The following is an 18,871-nucleotide window of genomic DNA, read 5'->3' as shown; positions in this document are numbered from 1 at the left end:
GGGGCGCGCCCCTCGCGGCGGCGGCTGGGGGCCGCGACCCCTGTCTGTTGTGCACGCCGCAGGTGCCCGCGATCCAGCAGAAGAGGACGGTGGCGTTCCTCAACCAGTTCGTGGTGCACACCGTGCAGTTCCTCAACCGCTTCTCCACGGTGTGCGAGGAGGTAGGTGGGCGCCGCCGCCGGCCCGGGCGCACGGGCGCCTTCGGGAGCGCAGGGCGTCGCAGCGGGGCGCTTCCTTAGCTGGAAGTTCGTCCTACTCGCGGCTTACATTTGACAGTTGTGTCGCGTCTTCGAGCCTGCGGCGTGGCCTCGATGGGGCTGCGGGGCGGGGCGCCGGGCGGTGGGCGGCGCCGCGCGCTCGCGACCCCGGAGAGCCTGCGCTCCGCCCCTGGCGCTGCGGTGCAGTGCGAACGTAAGTACGAAAGCCTTTGTAAATATCAGAGCCCAGAAAGAGGAGGACAGCGAGAAACACGAATCGAAACTGAATTTAAGAAAAGAGAAAGAAAAAGAAATGATGGAACTTTCAGATAGTTTGCAGGTGAAGTCAGTTGAACGCTGGGACTCCCACAAGCCGTAGCTTTAAGGAGCAGAGGTTTTGCTGGGTGCTAAACAGTAAAGCAGTGCACGGGGACGGGAAAACCACCTTCACGCGTGTGGGATCCGGCTCTTTCCTCCTGTTATCGGCGTCTCCGGCCTCCTCCCTAAAACAAGCTAGAGGGAAATGGGGTTGGCAGACTGAGGAGCTCGGCGCACTGCGCCCCGTGTGTTCACGGCCCCACGGATGCGGTGCTTGCTCCACTGACGACTGTTCCAGACTCTCGTTTCTCCAGACAGGATGGAGAATGCGCTGATAAAGCCCAGCAAGCCTCACAATGAATGTAATCATGATTCACTGCAAACATGTACTGATAAAAACTCAAAAATTAAGAAAAGAGTAACCCAACACTTCCCTTTTAATTTATGTACTGGAGGAGGAGAAGTATTTGCAGAAAGAATGTCCTGGGTTGGTTAGGGGAAAGAAGAAAATATTTCCTCCTAGTCCGTCGGGCTGGGTTAAGAAAATAACGAGCCCACACACCTAGGAAAGGAACTCGAGTAACCTCCCTTGTAAGCCTGGAGCTTTACTGCGGGGAGAATGGCGCTTCTGCTCAACAGCTGGATCAGAGGGAACTGTAACCCCCTGAGCGCTCAGGAATGATGGAGGCCCCCTGGCTGCCCTTTCACCTCTTATGTTCCTCTCGCCACAGCTGTTCGTGCTGTGTCACCATTCCTTCCTTCCTTGAGCCCTAAAGAAAAATTTGTTGACCAAAAACTCACCCGTTAAAAGATAGTCTGTTGCTTTTTCTCCTTTTTAAAAATACATTACTTATCTTCATTGTCTATAAATTGTATGGTTTTTGTGGTGGACAATACGATGTATTCATATTTTTACACATTGAGTGGCTAAGTCAAACTAGTAGGTGGGTTAGTTCATGTTCTGAAGTATTTTGTGATAAGAACTCTTACCTTAAAAGCTGCTCTCCCAGCAGTTTTCAGGGATACAATGTATTGTCCTTACCTGAGGTCACCAGGATGTGCAGCGTGGTTTTTTTGTTGTAGTGGTAGGGGTTTTTGTTTTTGTCTTTTTGAGACAGTGTCTCACTGTACAGTTCAGGCTGGCCTTGAACTCAGCAGTCATCTTGCCTCAGCCTCCCAAGTGCTGGCATTACAAGTGTGTGCCACCCCCTCTGGTATATGCAGTGGTTTATGTTGGACTTACTCCTTACGTTTCACCAAAATTTTGTATCCCTTGGCTGTAATGCCCCGGTCTTCCTGTCCTCCCCTCCCTGCTCATGCCAACCTCTGGTAAGCACCATTTTGCTCTCTGAGGTCTACTTTTTTCTATTCAACATATAAGGGAAGTCCTTTGTTCGATGTGTGTGTCTCTGTGCCTGGCTTATTTCATTCAACATAACATCCTCCATATCCATCCATGTTGTCACACACTACAGGACTTAATCCTTTTTCATAGCTGCATAGTATTCTGTGGTTTACGTGCACCTCCTCTGTTTATTCATCAGGTGATGACACTTAGGTCAGTTCCATTTTTGGCCTTGTGCATAATGCAGCAGTAAATGGGGAACTGCAGCTGTCTCTTCTCCCCACTCCTGTCGGGTCCTTGGGTACAGCCCAGCTGTGGAAGGGCCGGCTCGTACATAGCTCTTACTTTATTTTTGAGACATCTCCATACTGTTTTCCAAAAAGCACGTACTATACTAATTTACCCTCACACTAGCAGTGTACGAGGACTCCCTGTTGTCTCTATTCTGATACTTCTCTTTTTTTTTTTTTTTTCTCTATTCTGATACTTCTCAATAGTAGCCATTCTGACACTTGAGAGGTGATAATCTCTTCCAGCTCCTAATGACGGGGTATTGTGCCTTTACTCATGTCTTGGGCCTGTTTGTGTATTTTTTATTGGTACTGGGGATTGAACCCAAAGCCTTTACAGTGAGCGGCTGTATCTGCAGCCCTTTGATCTAACTCATTTACTGATCTGTGTTCATTTTTGGAGACGAGTCTCACTCTGTAGCCCAGGCTGGCCCTGAGCTCACAGGGATGGCCCTGCAGCCTGCGTCTGTGGGGCCAGGCCTGGTCCATGAGAGTGGTTCTGGAGCCTTGGCCCAGCCCGCACGAGGTCTCCTGGCCCTGTGGAGCCTGGGCCGTGGGCCCTGGCTTCCCCACTGAGCGCGTGGCGGTGTCGCAGACCCAGCCACGGTGGCTGCGCCTGGACCCGTGCCAGAGTCGGGCGGGTGGGCCCCGAAGTGCCCGGTGTCTCCTGTGGCTCTGGGCGCTGTGAGGCTCCTTCCTGCCCTGCCCCAGTGGACGCTGCTTCTCCACGCTGCGCTCCTGCCTGCGCGCGTCCTTCCTCGCTGTCACCTGTGCGCTCTCCTTCGCTGTGCCGGGGGGTTTTGGCGGGCTTGGGTGGCTGGCTGCGGGCAGGCGGGTGCGGCGAGCCGCGCGGCGCCGTCCTGCTGGGCTCCGGCCCTCCGCAGCGGGAGCGCGGGGCGAGCACGCATGGGCCCCTGGGAGCCGTCAGGGTGTGTGTGGCGGGAGAGGACCGTGGTTGGGCTGACTTCGTGCCCGGCGGCGCGCCGAGTTCTCCCGTGTTGAGCGTGCACGGTGGGACCGAAACCGCCGTGTCTCACGGCCGCGCTCGGGTTTGACTCCGAGGGCGCCCAGGCCGGAGCCCCGTGCGCGCAGACTGGCCCGTCCCTCGGGGGTCGCTCCTCCGGGTCTCCGAGGACAGACCGCAGAGGAAGGCGCTGATGCGGCAGACCGCACGTGAGCGTGTTTCGGTCCCCGGGCAGGCGTTAGGGTGCTGTAAGGGACTGTGACACGGCTGGCGCTGCCACGGCGGCTGCGAATGCGTGTTGTCTGCGCCCGCAGCGGGGACTTCCGAGAGTCCCGTGTTCAAACTGAGAGAACTAATTGTTGATAAAGTGCTCACAGGCATAAGTACATTGCTTTTAATTGGGTGAAATTTGTTCATTATTGCGATCACTTAAATTGGTATGAATAGGATTAATATTTATGCTGCGCAGTCGTTATTCACATTCAGCTGACTAGATTTGGTCCATTTATAGACCCTAGCGATTTTATTAGAAAAGGAAAGTGAATGGTGGTTGGGTCCCCTGTACCCCAGGAACACCAGCCGCCCGCCGGGACAGTCACGTGGGTACCTTGGAGGTTTGAGCCATTGGGACCGTGTTGATTGTCACAGCCACGGTCCTGGAGCCGTCCACCATGTTTTATAACCTGTATTTATGTTTACACAAAAGCTTCTGTGAACAAACACCAGAAGTCATGGTTAAACCTAGCTTTGCTGCCATCGAAACTTGATTCTGTTGTATTTCTAGGTTATACCTGTGGGGATGCCAAGGTACTCACCCTGAGCGCTGTGTAGCCTGGCACGAGAAAGGCTGTGGTTCCACAGCAAAGCGCACCGCACCAGTTCATGATAAGCTGGAGCTTTGTGTCCCTCTGTCTGTCAGTCTGGCCCAAGTTCACAGAGCAGCCGCGGTTGCACCTGTCTTCTGGTCCACGTTCCCTGGGGCGGTGCTCACCCCTAAGCCCCAGCTTGCAAAAGACAGAAGAGGCAAAATACAAGGAAGCGGCTTTGCTTTAGATGACAGGCATTGGGGCCAAGGGCAGTGCTGCCCGCAGCCTGAGCCCCGGGAGGCCTGGCCTCCAGCAGCACAAAAATGCTCTGGGTCCTGTAGAGAAGGGGGACTCCGTGTGCTCTTGCACGGTGTTCTTCTCCTCGTGGCTATAAGCGCAGGGAGCAGGTCTCAGATGGCAAGGCACCGCCTGTCATTGGGGACCTTGATGGAGAGCGCGGCCTGTGTGCCCGCTCATTCGCTGGCACCAAGAATATTTAAGACGGAGTTTTACTCTGTTTCTTCTTGGCAGTGCTGGGTTGGAACCCAGAGCTTTGTGCTGCTGGGCCTGTGCATGCCACCGAACTGCTCTCCCAGCCCTGGGCAGGAGTTTCACATACACACTCTGATGGCCCATACTTTAGGGTGGTACCTTTTTTTTTTGGTACCAGGAATTGAACTCCAGACGTTACACTTGCCAGGCAGGCGCTTGTGCCGCTGAGCTGTATCCCCGGCCCTAGGGTGGTGCTTTCATTTGCGTGGGTATTATGCTTGTGTCTGGTGTCCCCTGGCCTGGCTGTGCTCAAGCTGTTCTCCTGGCCCCAAACCCTCACGCAGTCACAGGTGGGGCATTTTCAGAGGTGGTGGATCTCGAGTGTGATACTGGGGTTAAGAGTGTGTGATCACTAAATCGGTCCACTGATCGGTTCAGCACCACCCTGATCGCATAGCCTGGACAGAATATAAAAGGGGCGGAAAGAAGCTGCTGAGCTGTCTCGCTTGCTTTGCTACCTTCTGTCCACCATGAACTGTTCTCTTCCAAGATGCCCCTGTGCCATGCTCCCCTGCCGTGGAGCCAGCAGCTATGGACTGAACCCTCTGTAAACTGTGAGCCAAATGAAGCTTTCCTCCCTTAACTTTGGGTGTCGGATACTTTGTTTCAGCAAGGACAAAAGTAACAAAAACTGGATAAATGGTGCACGCAGACACTTTCATTGTGCTGGGTAGTTAGAGCACGGTAAACTCTTTGCTCTGGGTTGCCTTGGGCTTTGGTGTAGATTACTTCTCTTTGCTTTTTATGTGCTCTAATTTTTTATCTGAATTCTTTCTGGAATGAATTGTTCATCCTCCAGTGTCATCCTTTTTTTACTTTTCAAACTTGCAAAGTTAGAATTTGGGACAAACTGTATGTGCATGTGCGGTTTAGTAGTTTATAAAGGCAGATCCTGCTGCTGGCTCTGGAGAGGCCTTCAGCCCCCAGCAGACGGCGGCTGACTCAAGTCTCAGGCAGTGTTCCGGGAACTAGGGCTGCAGCAGTGAACAGAAGGCTGCTCTGGGATTATATTCTAATTATTACTTCAGTCCCTTTGATTGAAAACTAGTGAATATTGTTTTATAAATAACTGTAAAGATTACTATAAAGATAGGCCAATGCTTGAGTGCCCATTCTTACTCATGTAAATAAGAATGTTAGAAAATGACAAATTCTTGAGCAGTAGTTTTTATTCTTTCTAAACCTGCCCTGTGTTGTTATTTTGGACAGCTTTAACTGAACACTATTCATATGGCTCTGGTTTTTCTTTTGTAGAAACTGGCCAACCTCTCTCTTCGGATCCAGCAAATTGAAACAACTCTCAATATTTTAGATGCAAAGGTTTGTATTTTTGCCAAATGGATGGTATACACTTTGATAGACATGTACTAGCCTCAGTCTACTTGAATTGCACTTGGGAATGAATTAAATTTAGCTCATGCATCTTTGAAGTAGTACAGTATTGTGTTTTATAAATAATTTATAATTGCAAGTAAGTGTGTATTATGAACCACGAACTGAATCTTCCCAAATGTACACGGGGGGTGTGATGTCATCAGAAACACAGCGAGAGCTGCTAACGGATTGAGCTCTTATATAGTTCATTTGATGGACAGACGGTCCAAAGTTATTTGAATAGTTGTCATTTAACAGCTGTGTAATACAGAGATAATTACATAAAACTTTAGGTGTCTCCAGAGCAGACTCTACAGGCAGTATCAGCTGTTTTCCATTTGCAAATATCTTCAGTGCTAAGCAGGAGGGTCAGTGTGGTATTAGAAGCTGTAAGAGTTGACTGTGAAAAATAGAAGGCTGTTTTGATCCTGAAGTTTTTGGTATATAACAGTAGCATGTCTTAACTTTGTTTCATTTTTTAACACATTGTACATTGTTTTTCCTATTCATAAAGGAAACTACATTTTTGTGAGTTTATCCTTTTATCAAAGAAAAAAAATCCCATAAAAATGTGCAATTTTATGTATCAGGTAAAAAATTAAAGTTTAAAAATTGTCCTAAAATGCTTGTTAAATATTTTATGCATTTATGAGAAAGAAGAAACCATACCAGTATGTGTAGAATAAGGCCTGAGTGTCTGGCCCGTACTTGCACGTCTCCTGTGGACTTCAGCAGCTGTGCCGACATGCAGACACTTGTGTAGGTGAGAAGCGTAGGCCCCTGCTGGCCGTGCTCAGGCTGTTCTCCTGGCAGCCTCAGCCCCTTGAGCCAGCTGGGGCCGTGGCCACTGTGCCAAGAAGGGTGCTCAGTCAGCAGCTGGCGGGGAGCGCTGCCACTGGGATCGTACTAGCGTGGGTGCTTTCGTTAGTTCTCTCGTAAGACTGCAGGTCCTGTTGAAGTGTTCAGGTGTTCTCATGGGTGAGAGTCCCAGGTCACAAGTTACTCACTTTATTTAGTTCTGTGGCTATCGAGTTAACCTCTGAAGTTAGCCAAATACCTGACAAATGCGTATCATTGATGATCAAGATAAAATCAGAATAGAGGGTGTGCACAGGTCTTGCAAGTCTAACCTGAATTCTTAATGATTTCAGGCAGAAAGGCTGAGAGTGTACCATTTTTCACATATGAGAAACTACACATTTTTAATACCATTTAAATACTTCTTTATATGTACCCAGGGTCTGCCTCTGTTGGCCAGGCTGGCTTTGGACTCCTGGGCTTAGGCTGTTCTCCCGGCCCATCTCCCGATTGGCTGGGGTGGCAGCAGGGGTGCAGCGCCGTGCCCGGCACTAAGTAGCAGTTTAAAGACGGCGGAGTGAGCTGTGCCCCACACTCGGGTGTAAGAGCGAGAGTCTCTTCACATCCCAGACCGTGAGAACTTACAGTGTGCGCTAGCAAGAGGGCCGCTGCATTCCAGGCCAGCCTGCGCTTCACAGTGAGCTCAAGGGCAGCCTGGACTGCACAGCGAGGCCCTGTCTCAAAAAACGAAAAAATAAAAATAAACAATAAAATGTATGGGCCAAGGATATAGCTCAGTGGCATAAGCACCTGCCTGGCAAGTGCAAGGTCCTGAGTTTGATTCCTTTACCAAAAAGAAACCAAAAAACTATCTTACTAAGCATTTTTAAAAGAGAAAGTATTTTAAATAAAAATCTTTTTACAACAACTTATGGGTGATAAAGACTGAAGCATGGGTGCTGGGCAGAAGGGCGCAGAGCCTGTGAGTGCAGGGTGAGACTTGGGCAGTCTGAGCCCAAGGCCAAGGCTGTGCACCAGGTCTTTGTGCTAGGATTCTCTATATTTTAAAAATAATTTCTGAGAAAATAGTTACTAACTAAATTACGTTTGAGAAAACTTTTAAGAATATTTTATTTGTGAGTGTCTTTCACTTTTAGTTTATGACGTAGAGAATTAAAGGTGGCATTTTATGAACCTGTAGAATTTGTGCAGGCTCAGACTTGAGGCCGCTATTAAAACACACACACCTAGAAACAGTGCTCGTCCTGTACCCAGCATGGTCCTCTGACGCAAGCACTCGTCTGCTTTACTCAGCTGTCCTCTATTCCCGGCCTCGATGAGGTGACATTTGAAGCTTCTCCCGGAAGTGTCACCAGCGTCACAAACATATCCCATTCTGAAGCCACCTCAGAGCAGTCACAGGTACGTATCCAGGTTCCAGGAAACATACGCGCGTTTCTGGGTTGAACTCCATGGACCTAGGGCACAGTTGGGAGGAAGAAGTGAAATAAAAGGCTGACACTTTCAATAGTAAGATTATAATGTGTAAGACAGAAAATGAAGTTTGAAGGAAAAAAGTTAGCTGCTCTTATTATTTTGAAGAGATTCCCGAAGTTAATACTTTCTCCTGTAAAAAAAGCACATCAACTCAGAGGACTAGGAAATACCTTGAATATAATTACTTTCTTCAAGTTCACGATGGGGAGATTCCTAGTTCTGTAATGTTTTACCGTAAATTCAAACATCCACAGAAATAGAATAATACAGTGAATGTTCAGATTCCCGTTCCCTGCGTTCACCAAGGAAGGCTTTGTCACAGTGCCGTTCTGCCTGTCAGCTGCCGACAACCCCAGGCTTCAGGTCCTTTTCCCCGCGTAACTCCCAGAGCTCCTCTGTGACAGTGGCATTTCCCGCATCACACGGTCCTCTACACATGCCGTCCTCTACTTTGTCACCAGCAGTGTCATTAGTAATGGTTCCTGGTATCCGCATCGCGTCGTCTTGCACCTGTGTTCAGTCCTTCGGCCACATCAGGACGGGCAGTGCCGGCCCTGGGGGAGGACCGCGTGTAGGTACCGTGTATGAGAGGATGACTTAGGTGATCGTTTGCATCACGATTAGATCTGGAGAATTTCACTGCCATTTAATTCATATAGGAAACCTCATTTTGATGACTCCTGGAATGTAAATTCAATAGAGCAGCATGACATGACCCCGAGGCTCTGGGTGTCCCCAGGAGAAATGGTGAGGGGATTTAGAAAATAAAGACAAGACAGAGCTGAGGTCAGGTAGAGGCCTCTTTGTGGGAAAGGAAAGGAGACAATCACCATAGGGGCCTTTATTTATACCTTTGCAAAGTTAGTATCGTGAGACACAAGGTTGCCTAGCAACTCATGACTGAAATTGTCCAGGGGAGGATGTCCTTCTGAAGCCTGAGGCAGCTTGACCACCCGGGCTCTGTGGCCTTGTCTTGCCCCCACATATATGAGCAGTTTCCAGCTTCAGCCGCTCCCCACATCAGAAGATATCCAGATGTTGCAGAGGTGTTACGAAGCTCTCCATTGAGTATTGACACCACCTTTTTTCTAAAACAAGGCATCTGTAAGGATATTAGGAAAGTGTTTCCAATGCCCGGCATGGTGGTGCATGCCTGTAATCCCAGCACTCAGGAGGCTGAGGCAGCAGGCTCACTGTGACTTTGAAGCCAGCCTGGATTATATAGCAAGACGCTATCTCAAAAAAAAAGAATTTTTACTTTATGTCAGGATTATTCTTTGCTAGATAGTTGTAGAGTCATACATTTATATAAATATTTTAAATGAATCTGTCTAGCTTAGAAAATTAATTTTTCAGGTTATGTTGTGAATGCAGTCTATAAAATACGTTTTAGAACTTTATGCATTTGTGCTAATCCCAGCCTAGTTAAGGTTTAAAGAAATTAATAGTAGTCACAGCTGCATTTCTTAATTTGCTTTGCAAATTCAGATTCGCCTATTGCATCTTTGTCATTTTTTTTTAATTGTATATTCATTTAGAGGATTTATCAACTTCTCCATTTAAACTTTGTAATAAAGTTTTGTTTGAGCTTAACTATCGTTTCACACAGAGTTTCCACTGATGCTGCAGGACAACTTTATTACCAGATACTTTTGCATTAAAAACCTATTCATTCATCGTTGCCTCTGATGTATATGTGAATCAAACCCTAAAAGTTTGGGTACTGATGTTTCTGCAGCTTTAATTTCATGGTTCAGCTCTTACTATTATTCTCAGCAGAACATCCAGTTATACAGGGTGAGATTAACTTGAGGGTAGAATGAAGGCCAGTTGAGAGATAAGAGAGCATTTCATCAGGCATTCAGATAGGAGAGTATAAGACCTTGCAGAGGGAGCTCTGGAGGGTGGGTTGTTACACAGCAACTAAAAGCTGAGAGTCAGGCTGGAATGTCGCTGTCACTCTCCACATTCTCCTGCTCTGTGACTTCGTTGTCCATAAGTTTTTAGAAACACACTTGGAGTTTGTTTTATTTTTTTATTTAATTAACAGTGTTTTGGGCTTTTTGCATTTATACATGCAGTCGTATGTGTATACAAACTTTTATAACATTAACCATGTAATGTGAGAAACCTGAAGGATTTGGGGATGTTTATTTGCTTCAGAGTTTTTGACAGATTTAGTTTGTTTGAACTGTCTGAGAAAAGCTCACTTTCATATTCTAAAGACAATAAAATTTTGAGGGTATTTATTGATTTATCTGCATTTTTGATTGATAGACAAAATTTATTTTACTTGTTTTTGTTTATCATTTTGAGAGAGGGTCTCACTATGCAGTGCAGGCTGGACTTGAGCTCACTTTATAGCCCAGGTTGGCCTTGAACTCGAAGTGATCCTCCTGCCTCAGCCTCCAGAGTGCTGGGATCACAGGCATGTATCACCACTTCCGGCTATTTTACTTGTTAAAGGAATTCCTCTTAACATTTATGTTTTGATACTGAGATTCACAAAAGTAAATTCACTCAGTTTGATAGAAAAAAAAGAAATCTTGGTACAGGTGGTCTTAGCTTTGCACTTCAGCTACCATAGTTCCAGGCAAAGAGACAGCTGCCTGTATAACAGGTATCTTTTCCTCTAAGAAACATCATTCCCCAGTGTATTTGTAGTGCTTAGTAATTAATCCTAACCACTCTTGTGTAGTAGTACCATTAATAATAATTCCATCCATAGCTAAAATGTACAGAACTAAATTTTATCTGAAAAGCTAGGTTCTCTCCCACAAAACCTGTAGGCAGTGCTTCCTAAAAAGTTAGTGTAGTCATGTCCACTTTGAGTAAGATGTGCGATACAGGAGGCGTCGCCAGGGAGAGGTAGATGCCTGGGAAGTCCTCAGCTCCCTGCCCAGCAGAGGTGAGTAGCTGACCAAACAGCCTCACTGGCTGTATTCAGAGTTCCGTGAAAGTCATGCGTCCACATAGAATCCGTGTTTTATATTGTCACCCTCGGGACAAAATGCAGAATTTAAAATATTTAATGCCATGAATATTTCTGCATTTTAAGGAACAGTGTGTTTTTGATGTTACGTGTAGGCAAGTGTCACATTTAAGTGTCAGTAGACATTTAGAAACGTATATCCCGTAATTAAATGACGGGTATTTAAATGTAGAAGTATGATCTTCTCTGACATTTATTGCTTTATAGTTATAAAGAAAAACACCCATTTAAGTAACCTGATGGAGCCCGTTTTGTGACATGTCTAAAGATTGACATAAAATACTCTCTACAGCAGAACAGTACACAGGACTCTGGACCACAGGAAAGTGAAGTATCGTCAGAAAATACCTTTACCGTAGCGGAGGATCCAAGATACGCCAGATACCTCAAAATGGTTCACGTGGTAAGCTGACTTGGTCCATCTTCTCTGTCTAGCAGCCTCATTTAAATGCTTAACCCTGGACGTTCCATTGTTACTTTTCCAATCTGAGAAAACTGCTAACCCAGGTTTTCTAGTCTTTTCCTTCCTATTTTAATCAATACTCTGATACCCTGATATAAAGTAACCACAAGTCAAATCTTTCACCTTAAAAGTAAGTACACTAAATTATCATAGTTTAATGTTGATTTGTGTCATTTTTCTTTGCTTTACCCAAGTTGTCATTGCAAACCTTCAATATTTCAGAGAGAAATGAAAGCATACTATTCACTTGGAAAATCATGTGATTTAACTTAGTTCTCACACACTAACACAAATAATGTTCTTTAAAAATATACTCTATTCTGATGCTCACCTGTCAGTGATTTGATTTATTGAAAGAACATAAGTCTTGCAGCCATGTAAGGTAATGCTTTTACTATTGTACGACTTCAGAATTCATATTTTCTCAGAAATTACGGCATTTTCCGTTGCGTGTAAGAGCAGTAGTTAGCTCCTTGTCGTGACTGTAGAAAGTCCTACTGCAAACAGTGGAGAGAACTGGCTGTGTGTCATTTTTACGTTAATCAAAACATTAATAATTTGGAACATTCTGTTATCAGCAAAAGCAGTACTAATTCTAAGGACTGAAAAACAGGATTGTTTTGCTGTCCCTGGCGTATTTATCACCAAATTAATTTAAAAGCAAACGCTAATCTTTGACATCCATAAAGAGCACGTTGCCTAACTGAGAAACTGCAGTGGTAACAGTGCAAGCAAAGGGACTGCACGAACGCCCTCCACTAGCAGAAGGGCGTCTGTCACTCGTGTAATTCTTCCTTGGCAGGCAGTACCCTGGGCTTAAGTTTCTGGGAGAAAGATGGACTTCGGGTAAAGATGTGTTGAGTTCTTCAGTTAATAAAGAGAAGCATGCGTGTGAATGTGCATCAGACAAGCATGGTTTTCAGGCTCCACCCCGGGAAAGCATAAGCTGGAGAGATAGAGTGGAAAAGGTGACTCTCGGAAACAAAAGAGGAGCTTTAAGACGACCTGTAAAACCTTTCCATGGCCTCACCAGCAGAAAACAGGAAAATGTGTGCAGTGAGCTCCTTCATGGCAGATGGTCCTTGAGGACAGGTGTCACACGGTCTGTCCCCTTCACGGGGAAGTTTCAACTGTGAGAGTTCAGAAATCAGCAATGCATGTTTTAAATTGCAGCTGTTCTCCTTTCCCCCCACTAGGCCGTAGGTTGTCCCTTGGTGCGAGAGGCCACCTCTTAGTCCCCCCGCCGCCTGGCTGTCGGGCCAGCCTCTGCGGGATGGCAGCGCGTGCAAAGCGGGCTCAGGCACTCCAGGGTCTCGTGTGCCCTGCGGATCAGGGAGCCACCGCTGTCCACCTACTCCATAAACGTTTATTCAACCCCTGAGGCACTGTCTCAGGGTTGTCTGCGTTTACTCACCCAGTGTAGCTCCTAGACACCAGCTGCAGTTTTTATCCTGTTACTAAGTTGCATGCCTTCTGCGGTGTTGTCACTGTATATAAAATTACCCTTTAAGTGCTCATTGTCTGATCAGGTGGTTTGTCCTCTCACTAGGAGGAGAAGCCACAGTCTTTACAGACCCGAGACGGGTCCCTGCAGCTTAGCCGCCCACGGCCCCTGGCCTACCGCTGCACCGCGGGCCTGCTTGGTGCTCCGGGGGTGAACACAGGGCCCTGCTGCCCAGGGCCTTCGCGGCAGCTGTGTCTGCTGCTGAAACACTTCCCTGTGTCCTCCTGGGTTGCGTTCCTCCCTTCCTTCAGATCTTATCTGCACGTCACCGTCAAGTGCGCCTTCCTTGGCCCCCTGCTTTAAATGACAGCGTCCTCTGGCCAACTCCGTTCACCGCTTCCCCACTATGGTTTTCAGAGTGCGCCGCTTACACGGTGCAAGTTCCCAGGCCCCACCTACAAAATCAGAACCTCTGGGGCTGGGACTCGCAGCCGAGACCAGTGATAACAAACCTGAGAGCCTTGAGTGATGAAAACAGCCCGCCACGGCACGCGTGCCACAGGTTCGCCAGCGTTGGCCCCCTCTATACGTATTTGAAACAAACGTCTTCTGATTAAGCACCGTGTAAGAGTATTTTAAACTGTACACTAAAACTATCAGAAGCTTTCCTTTAAATATTTAAGAAAATAAATGGGTCTTTAAAAAATAAACAAACGCCCCAAACCCTTCATGAGTGCTGGGCACTGCTCTCCAGCCCCCTCCTTTGGCGTGAGTGCCGCTGGCCAGGGGCCCGGAGCTCTGTGCCTCGGACCTGTCCCTGATGTTAGCGCACTTTTCTCCGTTAGTCCCCGCTGCCTCCTCCCTAGGGCGCAGCCTGCCGTGTGCGCAGCACTTCTGCCCGGGCTTCGGGAGCGCTGCTCTTCGTGGGGCGGTGCCGTGGCTTCCGCCCGCCTGTCACCCGTCATCTCCGATCTGCTTCGCAGTTTCACGGGCTGTGCTCGTGTATGCCAGAGCAGTCCAGGGGTGATTTTCAAGGAGAGAGGGGCCCTGTTTCTTACACTGCCCCCAACCCTGAAGGCCCATCCTAGTCGGGTTTCGCTTTATTGTTGTCAGTTTGTTGTGCCAGACTGAATCCCAGGGACCTGCCCCGATCCCAGGGACCTGCCCCAATCCCACTCCCTAATCACACAGAACCGCGGAAGCGCCTGCCCTTCTGTCTCCGAATCTAGCTTCCCCTTCCCTCGGTTACCAGTATCCACATTCTGCTCTTTGGTCTTGGTCTGACTGGCGCTTCGCTAATCATCCCAGATTCTGACTCTGCCAACCCAGAAAGCGGGGGTGAGGGGGTGTCTTCCTCCACTGACCTGTCAGTGCATTTCTGTATTCAGACAGAATTCCCCACTTCAGACCTGCTTCTGTGCTTGTTTGTGTGTACTTTATCTCCCCAGTCAGAGGGAGACCTGAGCAGAAGAGCAGCATCTTGACAAATCCCTTTTCACTTTTACCTGGTCTGCACAGGTGGGCAGAGTGCTTCCAGCGGACATGTAATGCAGGAGGATTGTTGTGAGTTTTGAGACCAGCCTGGGCTACAAAGTGAGCTCACGGCCGGCCTGAACTGCACAGCAAAAACCTGTCTCAAAAAGACAAAAAAAAAAAAAAGGTAAAGGTGAGCAGATTCATATCAGCCCCGAGGGAAAATGCCACTGGCTCTGTCCTTCATCTGCTCCTACCAAATATTTAAAATCAGTAACGTGGTAATATTTATGCTTCCTGCTGACACACAGCTGGTGAGGAGAGCTGACGTGCAGGATCGCACTATGATTTCCGGGTGATCGCACTACATTTCCGGGTGAAATCTCCCAGTCAGTCGTTCATTCTCTTAGGTTGCTTTATTTCCTCAAGTGGGTCTGAGGACAGGCAGGATTCTCGGGGATAAAGGCGGAAAAATAAACACGTGACCGCTGCCCTCAGGAGCGGCCTAACTCCAGTGAATTCTGGAGGTTCCTTCTTTAGAGATTGCCTCAGCAATACCACTGAAAGATTGCACTTGCCAAGAAAGATTGCAGATTTTATTAAACTGCTTGGTGCTTGTCCACCTCAGAGCGTGGCTAAAGTTCCTCTGGCCTGCCCAGCACTTCGGTTTTCATGATAGCAGTAGAACTTAAAGTTTTCCTATTGGTATGGTCTCATTTCCTATTGCTACGATCTGAGAAACATCATTACAGATCATTAAAGCTGTTCTAGAAGCCTGCAGTGCCGCTGTTAGGGAATTGTTTGCATTAACGAAAAGGAAGACAGCCCGTAAGGAAAAGACCAAAATATGTATGCCAAAGTATAAAGTCTGTACCTAGAAGAATAGGAAAGTAGTTCTCAACTTTTTCTCTGCAATAAGCTTGAGTTTGCAGACCACCCATGTAGCGATCGCTTACTCCAGACGAGACCCAGAAAGCCCTACAGATCGCAGATGTGTGTCAGCTGTCCGACAGCCTGGGATGGTGATCTTTCTTGGCTTCCTTAGGCTCCCCTGAGGGTCCCTCCCCAGACCCTCGCTGTCTGCTGGGCTGTGTTGCCTTTATAGTGACCCTGCTGCGTTTGTCACATACCTGTAAATCTACTTTAGAACCTAATAATTTAAACTAATTACTCTGAATGCCTCTGAGCAGAGATGAACACCTTCTTTCACTGATCTCACAGCAGTTTGCAGAGCAGTAAGCAGCACTCTGCCTTTGGTATCTGCGCCTTTTCTGTTCCCCCTGGGTCACCATCCGGAAGGCTTACACTTCTGGAAAGCGGCGGTTGCCTGGGGAGGTGGTGTGGGCTCCTAGGTGTGTCCTGGGTCTCCACTTGGACTTGTGAGACGCAGCGGTCCAGAGCTGCTTCGCTTTCCCTCCTAGCCCTGCGTGACCACTTTCAGGTCAGTTCACCTCTAGTTTCCTTATACATAAAGTAAGACTGGAAGTTCCATCCAGATTTATGGCCTATTACTGGGTCCTCAAATTTGGATATTGTTATTAATGAATATTCCGGGAACACCTGGCATTTTCTGATTCTCCCCCTTTAGGCACGTTTTTCCCAAGTGTTCTCAGTGAGTAATGCTGCTGTGTCCCCCGTGTGGCAGAGCGCTGCCGCTGACTCAGGGCCCGTTGTCATAACAGTGCAGCACACGCCTTTACCAAGTTATGTCCTGCTTTTCCGACTTAACTGCAATCGCGTGCCTAGATCACTTTTCCAACGGCTCTCCCCCTTGTTACTGGCAGAGCTCAGTGAAGCCTTTGCCAGTAATAAATTGGGCATTGGGAAAGTCCGACTTCCATGTTAAAAAGCTAATGACTTACAGTTTTTTTAAAACCAGTTTGCCAAAACAGTCTCTTCACACACTTAGACTTTTTTTTTAAAGCTCTATTTTCTTTGGCCTGCTTAAAATGTAAATTGAATAATCTCTGGTTATGGTAGTTTCGGTGCTTCTGTTGCTGGTGGTGGCTGCTGGCCTGGGCAGATGTGACTTCCTTCACCTAAGGGCAGAGTGGCTGCACGTGACAGGACTGCTCACCATGAAGTCGCACACCTGCAGCTCCAAGACCGGCCCGGAATGGAGCTGAGAGCTCCTCAGCCACCAAGCAAGGGGTAGTGACCGTGAGAGTAATTAACATTTTGAAACTTTTTTGGGTAAGACTGCTTTGCATGGTGTAGGACTCCATGTTAGGGTGGTTCCTTACCGCCAGTCAACAAAAGCAGGCAAAAGGGGGAGCTGCGGTTCAGACATCAGCACAGCTGCGGAAGACAGCAATGCATGTTCATTTGAGCAGCATATATTCCTCTTTGCATTTTAAAAAATGTACTGAATGTGATAGCATGTTTTTCATTTTTATAATACCTGGAGCTTACTAGCCAATATCAAAACCAGTTTTTTGAATCCATGAACATTTTGGGGATAGAAATACAATTTTGTTTCAGTACTAAGGAGTGAAGCAAGGGCCTTCACACTGAGCGAAAGCCCCAGCCCCTTTTTTACTTTTTATTTGAGACAGAGCCTGGGTAAATTACTTAATTCCCAGGCTAGGATCAAACTTGTAATCCTCCTGCCTCAACCTCCAAGAATGCTGGGGTTATAGACACAGTTTCTAGGGGGAATGTTTAGCTGTACACTGTTGATCAGAGTTAAAAGCTGCTTGTCCAGTGGCGTGATTTCCCACACACGAATGTAGATAAAGAGACATGTGAACATGTCTGTTTAACAGGAATTTAACTGGCTTTGCAAGTTGAAAAGAAAGGATTTTGTCCTTCCCATCACTTCAACAGCCAGCTAGGGTTGCTTGACTACAAGCAAAAGAAGTACACCAAGCCCAGTGGGGAGATGATGGTGACGGTGACAGTCACTGTGAGTTGGACTAAGTGGAGTTCAAGGGCAGGGTTGCCCACGCTTTGCCACGGCCCACGTAGCCAAGAGAACCTAGAAACATAAGTTTTTGCCACGTTTTTGGCAAAGAACTGCCAAAGTTACTTAGGTCTGCACCGAAGTTAGTGAAGCGGCCATTGAGGAAACCACGTGTGCAGACTTGTTAGGCCAGTTTTTGAGAGAATGGTGTTTTCAATCCTTCTGGCTACTCTTTGAACCGACTGCGTGTTACCCAGAGCATCTGGAGCTCAGGAAATGTCCTAATGTGTGTGGATTTGGTGTTAAGAAGTATTTTGTTTAAATTGCGTATTTGCCCTTTTTAAGTATTTATTCTTAGTCACTCAGGAGGCAGGAGGATCACCGTGAGTTCTAGGTCAGCCTGGGCTACTACATAAGCGAGTTAAGGCCAGCCTGCACTACATGGACTGTACAGTTGAGGCTGCTCTTGCACACACTTCGTAGCCCTGGCAGGTCTCAAATTCATGGTGATCTGTGAGTCCGCTTCCCGAGTGCCAGGATTACAGGTGTGCGCCACCATACCTGGCCAAAATAAGAAAAGAAAAACTCTTTCACTGTATGTGTGTGTTAGCAGTAAGCAATGACTTGCTAAGGTCAGGTATAAATTCCTTGCTTTTCCTAGTGTGTGATAAGGACAGAAGTTGGGCAAGTACTCCAAAGTTACGTGGCTATCAGGATCTGTTCAGTAATATAAAAAGTGCCTGCCCTTATTCTCCATTTCTTCTTCCTCACTAATGTCACCTACCAGGGTTGCTCAGAAGATTTGAATGCTGGTGTCACGGATCTTCCATCGTAGCTATCCTTAGGTGCCTCCACTTGTATGGAAGTTCCTTTGTGAACAGCTTGTCACCACGGGCTGGTCGCTCACCTTAGCTATTTTTATTTATGGTGCTTAAAGTCTCTGAAAAATATATTTGGAATTGTGACCCTTTGGAGGCTTTGGAGCTCTGAGTCATATGTAAGGAATGGTCACATGCCCGCCAGCTGGTGCTCATATGCTGGTGCCTGTCTCCATTAGAGCTGTAGATGGATATTTGGCCACTGCACACTTGAGTGCTTTGTTTTTTATACCCTATCAGGTGATCAGACATTAATTTTAATTAAAAATAATTTTGAAGGGGGAATACGTGGAACATGAGAATTGAAAATGCAAAATAACCTTAGAATAAGAAATGATAAGTTTAGTATGCCAAATTTGTCAGATCAGTCTTTTTTAAGTTAAAAAGTGTGTTCAACAAATGTACTTCTCCAGAGAAAATAAATATATTTCTGAAGGAACTTACTGAAAAAAAGAATCAAAATATACCTGTGCAAGCCAGGCGTGGTGATGCATGCCTATAATCCCATCACTCGGGAGGCTGAGGCAGGAAGATCGTGCGAGTTCAAGGCCAGCCTGAACTGCATAGCCAAAAGACAA

The 18,871-nt window shown here is 47.1% G+C and overlaps 1 protein-coding gene across 4 annotated transcripts in view; it reads left to right on the top strand.

Moving 5' to 3' along the window:
* Nup37 (nucleoporin 37kDa) overlaps positions 1-18,871 on the top strand; it is an 82,439-nt gene that overhangs the window by 53,433 nt on the left and 10,135 nt on the right. For 3 of the 4 annotated variants that reach the window (XM_013518775.1, XM_013518772.1, XM_013518766.1), the window contains exons 11-14: positions 63-161; positions 5,727-5,792; positions 7,959-8,066; positions 11,426-11,536. In XM_013518775.1, the coding sequence (XP_013374229.1) occupies positions 63-161; positions 5,727-5,792; positions 7,959-8,066; positions 11,426-11,536 (384 nt within the window). The remainder of the gene's footprint in view (positions 1-62; positions 162-5,726; positions 5,793-7,958; positions 8,067-11,425; positions 11,537-18,871) is intronic. The other variant, XM_013518782.1, reaches the window with a different exon arrangement.

The sequence above is a fragment of the Chinchilla lanigera genome, unplaced genomic scaffold (assembly GCF_000276665.1).
Source record: "Chinchilla lanigera isolate Chin_1 unplaced genomic scaffold, ChiLan1.0 scaffold00004, whole genome shotgun sequence".
Lineage (NCBI taxonomy): Eukaryota > Metazoa > Chordata > Mammalia > Rodentia > Chinchillidae > Chinchilla > Chinchilla lanigera.
The sequence above is the reverse complement of the archived record's forward strand: the minus strand, read 5'-3'. Positions and strand labels throughout refer to the sequence as shown.